Genomic DNA, 11,825 nt, shown 5'->3' on the forward strand with positions numbered 1-11,825 from the left:
CTAAACATTTACTTTAGGAGCTATACTGCAGAAGAAATGTAGTTTTTTTATTGGAGAATGTTGAAAACAATATTTAATCAGGCCTCGACATTAACGCTTGTCCAGGAAAAGTGGATTTTTGAAGGGGCAAGTGAATTTTACTTACCCGACTGGACAAGCAGACTGATTAAAATGGATTAAAAATAACTGGGTATATTTATGATAATCATACAGCAATAACAAGAAAACACTCGCTGCTCTTGACTGAATAACTTAGTAGCTTTAAAAAGTATTAATGTATTATAATTAGTGCTGTCAATCGATTAAAATTTGTAATCAAATTAATTACATGGTTAATTGCATATACAAATATTTGCTAAGAAAGCCCCTCATATAAAATTAAATCAATATATAATTATGAAATAATTATACTTAAATATAATTAAAATGCATTCTTGTAGCAGAAGAGTTAATCATTGATAAGACAAAACAATAAACGGCTTTAGAAAACAATGTTTTGTTTACTACCATATTATTAATCATAAATCAATCATTGGCATACAGTTCACAGCAATCCATTTCACAAGTGAATTTGTCAATCAGTTGGAGATTTATTATGAGGGCTTGTTTAAGGCTCGTCAATTTACACCTACATCAGACATGCTTGTGTGGCGTCTCTGGTGTGTCGCGTCATAAACATAACATTTTTAGGTATTTAACATTTATGTAGAACACATCTTGAGATCCCTTAGTTCGAATTTCCGCTCCAAGTGTTTTGAATGCAAGAATGTAACGCATGTCTGTGTTGTGGGTTGTTTTGTTCACTGTATAAACTTTCAATTACTGCCCTCTGAAGTAAACAGGTGGTACTACAAGCTTGCATTTCTCTGGAATCTTCCTTCTTACAGTACGGGGGATTGCGATTAATTGCGTAACTTTTTTTTTTTTATTTTTTTTTTATTAAAATAAATGAATCGCACTGAATAAACACGTTAAATCGACAGCCCTAATTATAATCATACAGTAAAGACCTGTTGTAGTTTCATTTCATTCTGAATGTTTACTTGATCGCTTGATCGCCTACTGCTGTTAAAAACTTTTAAAGCAGTTAAAAAAGCGCTGAATTTTCTTAATTTGTTCTATTATTTTTTATATATTTATATTCATTGCTGTTTTTTATTGTTATTTTATTACTGACTGTTTACTAGTCTTGAATAATTACTTAAGAACTTTAAACCAATTCCTCCATAATTAACATATTATTAAGTGTTATTATTAATTGTTGGGGTTTTGAAGCACCGTCAAGATGCTTCAGATATCTTCAAATTTCACTAGAGACTACTGATATTTTGGTATTGTGAAAATGTGTAGCCTTTATTGTACATGGTAGATCTTGCTACAATAACATGTTGAAAAAGTAGATCTCATTCCATAGAAGTGTGAGCACCCCTGCTGTAAATGTTGGCGTGCAGTTTACATTTCAGGTTCAAGGAAATCCACTGTTAAAAATATTTTTTTTGCTGTAATCGAGCAGGCCTATTACCTTGTATAATGCTTAAAGGGATAGTTCACAAAAATTTAAATTCCCTCATCATCTGCTCACCCTCATGCCATTCCAGATGTGTATGACTTTCTTTATTCTGCTGAACACAAAAGATTTTCAGAAGAATATCTCCAAATTTGAATCTCCAAAAAGCCAGCATATAAGTAATCCATAAGACTGCAGTTGTTAAATCCATATATTCTGAAGTGATATGATAGATGTGGGTGAGAAACACATAATTATTTCAGTCATTTGTTACTATAAATCTTTACTTTAACTTTCACATTCTTCTTTAGTTTTTTTGGTGATTTACATTCTTCTTACATATCGCCACCTTCTGGTAGGGGCTGTCAAAGATGGAGATTTATACAAAAAAATATGTATTGATCTGTCTCTCACCCAAACCTATTATGTCCCTTTAGAAGACATGGATTTAACCACTGGAGTCTTATGGATCATTTTTGTGCTGTTTTATATGGTTTATGTAGTTCGGGTCACCATTCACTTGCATTGTAAGGACCCACAGAGCTGAGATCTGCTTCTAAAAATTGTAATTTGTGTTCAGCAGAAGAAAGTAAGTCATACACATCTGGTATAGAATGAGGGTAAGTATATGATGGGATAATTTTCATTTTTGGGTGAACTATCCCTTTAACATATAATTAATGTACATTAAAATAGTTAAAAATGCCATAAAAGTCTGACGATATAAATGTAAGAATATTAATGATTTGAATGTACATGAGCTATATAACTTGTATCAATGACTTGAATTGGTACTAAATTAGTAGGTATAGATGATATGGCACTCTGAAAGTATTGCAGTGCATGTTGCATTAAAATAAAATCAGTGCTGGTGCCTCTGTCTAGCATGTGGCGTTATGATTTGTATTGGTTGTGTTTTGACATGTACAATTTTTATTTTATCAGATTGAGCTGGCCATTCTGCGGTTTCCCTATGAGTCATGGGGAACGCCATTTCAGCAGCTCAAGCAGGTGGTGGAAGAGCCGTCACCCCAGCTGCCTGCAGACCGCTTCTCAGCCGAGTTTGTGGACTTCACGTCACAATGGTGGGAGGTCCTTTACAAACAAATACACATTTAAAAATGTAATGACATTTTCTTGAAGTAACTTGCAGGGTTATGGTTCAAAGGCTTTCTTGCTGTTTACAAGCAATCTGACGTTCTAAAAAAAACCCTATATTGAGTATTTTAAAGTCAGCATGAAACAGCATACGCATGCAACCGGTTTAAATCTGTAATCTAATGTTTTTCTGAGTGAAACAGGATATTCAATGAGGACAAATATAGGGTGGGACTTGATTGTTTTCCATTGATAATTTATTGGATTGTGAAAAGTGGGCATTCCATTCTAAAATGGAGATAGTTGGAGGGCGAGGGCCAGGGTTTAAAGTTCGAGGGACTTTTGATGAATCCAGATGAAAAGATTTTTTCAGAAGTGGAGGTTTAAATTTGATCAAAGATTACATGTCTGCGCCAATGAACGTGTATCAATTAATTCTGCACAATAAACCAGGACATGTGTATTAAAGGTCCATATTGATTTAATATTGACTTAAAACACAGTTTAAAGCTATACATACTGTAAGGGTGTATTCATTGAACATATTTCAGGTTAGACAAGTCATGATTAATCGTATGCATTCCTGTTCACTTCAGCCAATTAAATCTATTCGGGACTAACTCGTTTTTAGTTAGTCATATTAGTCCATTAACGCAAGATATTTTCTTTGTGACTCGCATGGATGGGATGATCTCAAATTGAGCTTCTGTAGAACGTCGCTGTCATTGCATAGTTTCATAAAAGTGACAATATGCTCATTCAAATCTGTAGTGTCAGGGCACACATACACACACACTCTACACATACCTTGACTGCATGTGTAGCAGGAAAGTGAACAGGATGCAGAAACCCTGATTGCATCCTCTTTCACATTGTTAGGGGAAGTACTCGTGGCTGCAGTGTGCTACATTGAAGTTTCTCTGGGTGCTGCAGCTGTGTTTGAGTTTTCCATTTCGAAGCGTGTTTCTAACCTGCACATTTCTGTTTTTATCTGGTTGTGTTTCAGCTTAAAGAAAAATTCCAAAGAGCGGCCAAACTATACAGAGCTAATGGTAAGTTTTATGCTGAGTGGATTTTTTAAGGTAGTACTTCGCTGGTTTGGCCTTTAGATGTCAGACTTGCTCTATTGATGCGTTTTTGCCAAACCTGCACTATGAAGCTCCTAGCTGAAGCTGTTGGGTAGTTTTCATGACATGTCAAGAAGTAACAGCCATATGACCTGCTATACTTTATTTGAAAATAACTAATTGGAACACATTTTTCTAATTCTTGTTTTTTAAAAACACATTAACTGAGACACTAGATATAATAATTGTACTTTTAAACATTTGTTTGCAGGAGTAGGCAGGCATGTAAATTAATTGGCCAAAAAAAATAAAAATGTATTAAAAATGGTGGGAAATCTTCTTACAGTATTTAAAATAAGAACTTTCTTATATATATATATATATATTATACACACACATACATACATGCATAGTGGGGTCCAAAATCTCAAACTGCTTGTGAAAAGCCTTCAATTTTACTTTTTCTTTTTACTTTACGTTTTCTTATTGCTAATTATTTTTGTCAGCTTAACAATTTGAAACATCTTGAGAATTAACTTTAATTTCTTAGTATTTTGTATCTTCCCTTTTGCTTTAATGACAGCATATACTCGAGCTGGCCACACGTTCATGCAAAACCTGATGATCCAACCTATCCCAGCATGATTTAAGAATGTTTTAAAGATGTTTCACATTGAAGTGCATTTCTAAAAATTAAACAAAAAAAAAACATGAAGAAAATCGTTGCATGTTTTCATCCTCTGTCATGCGCATTATCTTGGAAGCCCTTTCTTGTCACGATAGAGCAGCTGAATGACCTCCTTGCTTTGGTAAAGTTGTATTTGCGATATTGGAGAAATTGTACATCTTTTTATTAAATGCTGCAAGGAGACGGCAAAGAATGATTTTAATATGTCATATAACGAGTGCAGAATGGCTGCTATCCCCGTACTTCTCCAGCCTCTGTATGCCACTTTAATGGCCAGCTGTGGGTTACACACTTCCGACTGTCAAGATTTATGTTCGAAAAATTGCTTTGCTGAGAGGAGCTGAAACACATACATATGGCCAAAACACATCATCGTTTTGCGAATAAGTGGTTTCCATCACCTTAATTTGCATTTTGAATTTCTAGAAATGTGAGTTTACGTGCATATCAAGCATTTCCATTCTGTTATATTTTTAACCGCATATTTTGCATTTGCATAAAAATAGTTTATAAAATAGTAGTGATGGAAAACCTGGAAATATTTGGGAAACCCCCCAGACTTGAAAAGTCAATATAAATGTTTCTAGTTGTGCTCAGCTCTGTAATATTTCATTGGCTAGAAATTGCTGCTTTACATTTTTTTAAATACTTCAGAAAGCATGAAAAACTGGAAAAGTCATGGAAGCTACTGGCCAAAAGGTGTGGGGAAACCCTGAATGTGTGTGTGTGTTTTTATTTGTTTTTTTTTGACCCCACTGTATATAATTGTTAACCTAAAATCTTGATGCTAAGACAAAAAATGTCCATGTTAAATTGTCAACTCTAGTACTCTCTTCAACTGTTTTGACTAAATGTACCTTTTCTATGAGCACAACAATTGACAGTTTTGACCCAATATTAATAATTTAAATGTTTTCTACTCCCAGCAACATCCCTTCTTCACCCTCCATGACTCCAAAGACACAGACGTGGCTTTCTTTGTCAAGAGCATCCTCGGGGACTGAGAGCGTCCCTCTCGGCAAAACTGACGTATTGCCGCGGGAGGAGGGAGAGATGGGACTGTTTCAGGAAAAAAAACACCAATAGCAAGACTAACACCTGTAAGACATGCCCACCTCAGCTACCAGCAGTGCACATGCACTCAAGAGGGGCTGGGGGACAGAAACTGAGGGGGGCAGGGTGTTTCTTAACAACACATGGGAGTAGGGCATGGGACGGGAATCTTAGTACGTGTGTGCGCGCGCATGTATGCATGTGCAATTGTGTGTGTGTGTGTGTGTGTGTGTGTGTATATGTATGTTTGAATTTAATGCCTGCCTGTATGTGCATACATGTGCATTTTTAAAAGGTTTTACAGTCCCAAATCTGAATTTCATGTCAGTTAATCTATTGTTCAATCGCAGTCAAAACTCCGCTTTACCTCTCAATCCAAAAAGCAGTTTTAGAATCAGGTGAATCTGTTATAGATGTCTGTTGAGTTTTCCCCAGTGGCACTTCAGTGTTGAAGTTACCAACAACGTCCGGTTCCTCAAAATAAAACGAATTAAAATAAAAATATAAAGTGAGTGGAATATATATTTATCCATTATCTAGATATGTATATATCCTCAAAGATATTTCTTGAATTTGTTTATTGAGCACATAAGGAAAATATACACTGTTGGCTGCAAGGAGTGATGACAATAATAAAAAAAAGAAATATGTAAAAAAAAAAAAATGGATGAATGGAATATCAGATCAGTTTGGAAATGCTGTCAGAATAGTAAGGGTTTAGGAACTAGGCCCACAAAGCTGTCCCTGCATTACATGCTAAAGGGGTAGTTCACCCAAAAAGGAAAATTTGTTCATTTAATCACCCTGTTTTACAAAGCTGTGTGATTTGCTCACTCTAGGAAATGTTAGGCAGAATCCTCTGTCTCAGTCATCATTCACTTTCATTCTATGGAAAAAAAAAACAGAAGATCGAAAGCCACAGGTCTGGAACGAAATGAGGGTGAGCAAAGGATAACAGAATTTTCATTTTTGCTTGAACTGTCCCATTAATAGCCAGAAGTGGAGCTTTGCTTTACCTGCAAGGCCTAAATGCAGTGGTTGGTATCAAACACTGCTTTCCAAATACCCTCCATGAACTCTGTGTGAACGTATGTGTGTGCTTTATTTGCTACTTGTCTATACCAAGGTAATTTTGGGGCAAAAGATATCTTAGTCTGTTGGCTACATCTGGTCCTCTCTGTTCTGAGCCAATAAAAAAAGAAAAGAAAAAAAAAGAATCTGACTATTTTCAACTGCAATCGAACTGGAAATTATTCTATTATTATTACTATCATATTATTTTATTATTATACACACTGCATATGTATTACCGTAATGAGGTGTTTTGCAGTTTCTGTACGTTGTGTTGTAACTGCTGTTTTTCTCATTGGAAACTTGACAATATCTTTTTAATTTTAAGAATGTGTGCAGGTATGAGTGTGTTTAAGTGAGAGCGTGAGCGTGTACATGCATGCATGTGAGCGTTTTTATATAAGAGTCTGAACACACGTAGCTGACACTTTCAAAGCCTCACTGTGACTCGGAAGCCTGATTTTGTGCCTCTCTATAGAAAAAAAAAGCTAAAGAATTCACCTACAGTACATTAAAACAAACTACAAAACCCACGCTGCTTGTGTCACAAAGACATGCTTTGCTTTCCTCAGGCTTTGGATAGTGGTGAGGGGTCTGATGCTTCGCTTTCTGGGCTTCTGGTTTTAATCTCGTTAAATTCTGTAAGATGGAGATGATGTATGCGTGCGTGTGTGTGTGATCTTTTTTTTTTTTTTTTTTTGGTTGGTCTTTTTTGTCTTGTGACCACTGTACACAGAATGGATAACACTGCTGATTTGCCTGTAATCGTTATATTGTTTGATTCAAACATAAAAGTTCTCTTATATCTTCGCTGCTTCTTTTTGATATGGGCAATATGATAATGAAATCAGTGTCAGTTTTTTGGGGCCAGTTCAACCTGAAGATATCCACTCCCGTGCAGTTTGGTTTGACATGGTATAGTAAATCTATATGCATTATATTTGTGTACAATAGAAATGTATTTTCAAACTTCAGAAAAAGTTGGTTTATCTGGGCATATCTTACAAAACCTGTCAAGAACATATTGAGGTTAATGTTTCACCCTAAATAAATGTTTTTTTGTTTTCAAAAATACTTTCAATTGAAAAAATAAAAGGAAAAAGATTCTTTTGCTTTTTGACATTTCAGCACATTCCCCCCAGAATTTGTATTAATGTCAATAAACCTCATTACTGAAAAAAAAAATCTTACTGTAATGCAAATAGAAATGTAATATTTAAATATATTATTTCAAAATACAGTGCCAAGAAAAAGTATGTGAACCCTTTGGAAATAGCTGGTTTTCTGCATTCCACCGCATCTACCTGACATTATCCTGTAGCATATCTTGATGCACTTTGGAAGTCATTTTTCCCTCGATGATGGCAAGCGGCCCTGAAGCAGCAAAGCAGCCCATAATCATGATCCTCCCTCCACTGTACTTCACCGTTGCGATGTTTTCATGTTGGTATGCGGTACCCTTTTCACGCAATGCGTAGTGATGTGTGTTCTTCCCAAACAATTCAACCTTAGTTTCATCAGTCCACAAAACATTTTCCAAATAACGTTTAGCAAACTTCAGGCCTTCAGCAATGTTTTGTTGGAAAGCAGTGGATTCCTTTGTGGTGTCCTACCATGGACACCATGCCTGTTTAATGTTTTCCATGTAGTAGACTCATGAACCGAGACGTTAACCAGTTCCAATGGTTCCTTCAAGTCTTTAGCTGTCAATCAAGGGTTCTTTTTTACCTCACTGAACATTCTGCGGCATGCCCTTTGAGTCATCTTTGGTTGGATGGCCACTTCTAGGGAGCGTATCCACAGTACTAAATTTTCTGCATTTATAGGCATCTTGTCTATCTGTGGACAGATGAATATCAGAACGGTTTGAGATATCTTTGTAACCCTTCCCAGCTTAAGTTCTTGATTGTAGTTCTTATATCTTTCTTTTTTTGATCCACATCAGCAGATGCTTCTTGTAAATGGCAAACTCAAAACGTTTGTGCTTTTTATAAATCAAAATAGCTCTAACCCACACCTACAATATCGTTTAATTAATTGGATGCCAGGTTTGCAGACTCCTGACTAATTAGCTATCGTTGATATCATTAGCCTAGAGGTTCACATACTTTCTCCAACCTACACTGTGAATGTTTGATGTATTTAATATGTACAAGAAAAATACATTAATTTGTGTGTTATTAGTTAAAACAGATGAAGATCAAGCCAAATTTTAATACAAATGTATACATAAATGCAGGTAATCTTGACACTGTATTTATATATCATGATGTTATTTGTACTGCTATTATGCGGGCTGATTTAAAAAAAAATTATATACTTATAAAAAATACTTCATTACCATAATGAGAATGTATAGAGAATAATTAAAAAATGTAAGGAACTCAAGTAAAATGTTCGTACACATTACAGTAATGTTAATTTCATAGGGGTACTTGTCATAAAAAAAAATGTATATCTATATATAAAATAGGTTTCTATGTATGATATATTTCTTATTTATTAGAAAATTACATTTTGAAATGTGGCCTTGACATGTTTTTTGAGAGTCATCAAACTAACCATTCAGGTTTTGTTATCAAGAATATTGCAAGTAGAGTTTAAATACATATGCAAAAAATTTAAAAATTAACGAGCACAGAAATACTGAAAAATGCAAGGACGAACTTCCATCCATCCATCCATCGTCAACCGCTTATCCTGTGTACAAGGTCGCGAAGGACGAACTTGGCACTTCAAAAACCTTTCTAGGTGTTCTAGAATCCAAATCTTTCCACTCCGTCTGTTTCATTCATCCAAATGAGCATTCCCAGCCATCATTTTTTAAAGCAATAGATTAGCTAAGTGGACACCACCATGGGATGACCGTAACCATGATTACATTTAGCACAAGCCCTTTTAAAAAGACAACGACTTGGCCTGTGGTACAAGAGCCTTTCCTCTTCATTTTTCATTCATCCCAATTTCTTCTCCCTTGAGTGAGGTTATATCAATTCTTTGTCATTTTATGTCACCTTCTCTTTGCTGAAAGATTTAGAGTTAGAAGATTTATCTGATGACTTTAATTTATTTTTATCAAACGTCTTGTGACTCACATGTCCACCCTAAAATGCTCTGTCAAGCTATGATCTTTTTCCATTCATTTACTCATTGTGACGAGAAGTCAACCTGGGCGTTCGAGGAACATCATGCAATTCTCCTCTTCACAAGTTGTCCCATCCAATAAAATTATTTTTATAGGTGATGCATGCAAAATGTGTGGAGTTTGATATTTAAGTTAGATTTGAGACTCAGGTAACTTGTTTTAGGGTGATTACATTCATTTAAAAAATTTTTTTGCAAAGTTGTGCCATACATTCTGGTATTACCTGTTTGGTTTTGCGCATTGTTTCAGTATACCTTTAAATCTAGTTTTAGGTTCTTGATTTGAGTTTAATAAAACCTCTGTTTCATATGCATTCATTTTTATGTTTCTTTTCGAGGGCCGTTTGCATATATATCCTTTATTAATGAATGTAACATCAGATGAGATGCAGAAAATAGTTATTTTATCAGATATCCACAGGACATCATATCATTTGTATGCTTTGTGTTTGACCCTTTATGCCTGTGGGTTGTATTTTCTTTCTGTCGTCTATTCTTTGACAGGAAACTGGCTAGCTGCATATGCTGTAGACGTCAAAAATTGTCTCAAAGAGGTGTGTTTACGTTTGATTGTTAATTAAAGGGTTACAGCCTTCCATATGAGTGTGTCTCTATTTGCCAGCTCTATACCCACATGCTGATTAAACTGTTTAATACAATGGAAAACGTGTCCCATGTGCCGTAAATGCAGACTGACATTTCGAATTCTGCTTATGCCAAGTGGTTTTAAGAAAGTGTGATTCAGATGCGTTCATCTCCTCTTACTAGAATATGAGAATAAGACTTTAATTCATCACAGAGTTTTTCATGCACATTCATGTGACTAATCAAATGAATCCTCCGATCTGAAGAATTCAAGGAAACGTGAGGACATGTCTATTCCTGTTCCGATGCCGTAAAATCCTGGTGGGAAAATCAATACAGATTAGGGGCTGCAGTAGTTTCCCAAATGTACTGTTTATAGGTTTTTGTTTTGACCAAAGCTAAAATGGTAAGTTCACCCCAAAATTAACATTTTATCATCATTTACTCATCTCCATATCCTTCCAACACCGCATCATTTTCTTCTGTGAAACACAAAAGGGGAATCTGAACTTCTATTTTCCATACAAGGAAATATGACTGAGATATGAGTAAGGAAGACTGAAATATAAATTGTACACTGATAATCTTCCCGTAGCTCGCAAATCTCATTTGTGCTAAATTGCCACATAGTTGTAGTTAGTCAAGTGGCATGCAGGAATCAATGCTGTTTGCCATGACATCAAACCAGGTGTGATGAGTTTAAAAACTGCATTTAGTTTATTGATCAAGCACAAATTAGATTTGTGAGCTCTGGCAGAGGGGAAAAATATAGGCAGGTAAAGGTTTAAATGTGCATAAGTTGTATGAACTACTTTTATTGATGCTTTTTGTGATTTTTGGTGCTCCACTTAAGGGCAGTGTACATTTTGCCTAGTTTGCCTGATGTTATCTTATTTTGATAACATCAGGAAAAAAATTATTGTTGGAATGACATTAAGGTGAGTAAATGATGAATTTTCTGCATGTACTGGGCCTTTAACTTGAGCTACAGTTAAAACATTTTGTCAAATCCATCTCTTAACACCAAATATCCTTATGTGAGAAAGTTTGTGCAAAGTATACAGGATGTGGAATTCGGCAGTAAATGCACAGTGTGTTTGAGTTTAAGCTGTCACATTTTTGTGCTCATGCAGGCATTAGTAAAAAGTGCAATGTGAGTTTTTTGCTTGAGGACCTTGGGGCCTTTTTTTGCCTTTTTGTTAAGCCTTTTTTATTTAATTTTCTTGCAATGCTACGGTGCAGTTAAGCTGGGGACATGTACTATTATGCAGCAAGATCTGGAGTTGCTGCGTTAACATTTTACCCACATATATGCCACAGTAGGAAAGAAAATGCAGTATTATATGTATAATATAAGTTTTCTCTTAAGTGTTTCTCCCGCTCGTTGGAATTGCTGTAAAAATGTGAGTTTTTCTCCATTTTTTTCTCAGATTAATAACTGTTCAATATTTAAAACAGTGGTTCTCAGCTGGTGCATCACAGATCTGTTCTGAGTGTTGCAGACAGCATGGGGAAAACACACAGTAATACTTAAAGAAAATAATAAAATACATAATTACACAATTATAATTGTGCATAATTAGTATAGCAAAAATAATTAGGCTTTTCAGCT

At 35.2% G+C, this 11,825-nt stretch overlaps 1 protein-coding gene across 3 annotated transcripts in view; it reads left to right on the forward strand.

Annotated features, from left to right (window-relative positions):
- LOC127627261 (dual specificity mitogen-activated protein kinase kinase 6) overlaps positions 1 to 10,222 on the forward strand; it is a 41,675-nt gene extending 31,453 nt beyond the window's left edge. For all 3 annotated transcript variants that reach the window (XM_052103603.1, XM_052103604.1, XM_052103601.1), the window contains exons 10-12: positions 2,453 to 2,592; positions 3,612 to 3,657; positions 5,287 to 10,222. In XM_052103603.1, the coding sequence (XP_051959563.1) occupies positions 2,453 to 2,592; positions 3,612 to 3,657; positions 5,287 to 5,364 (264 nt within the window). In that variant the 3' untranslated portion in view covers positions 5,365 to 10,222. The remainder of the gene's footprint in view (positions 1 to 2,452; positions 2,593 to 3,611; positions 3,658 to 5,286) is intronic.
- Positions 10,223 to 11,825: the final 1,603 nt, after the last annotated feature.

This window comes from Xyrauchen texanus, chromosome 33 (genome assembly GCF_025860055.1).
Source record: "Xyrauchen texanus isolate HMW12.3.18 chromosome 33, RBS_HiC_50CHRs, whole genome shotgun sequence".
Classification (NCBI taxonomy): domain Eukaryota; kingdom Metazoa; phylum Chordata; class Actinopteri; order Cypriniformes; family Catostomidae; genus Xyrauchen; species Xyrauchen texanus.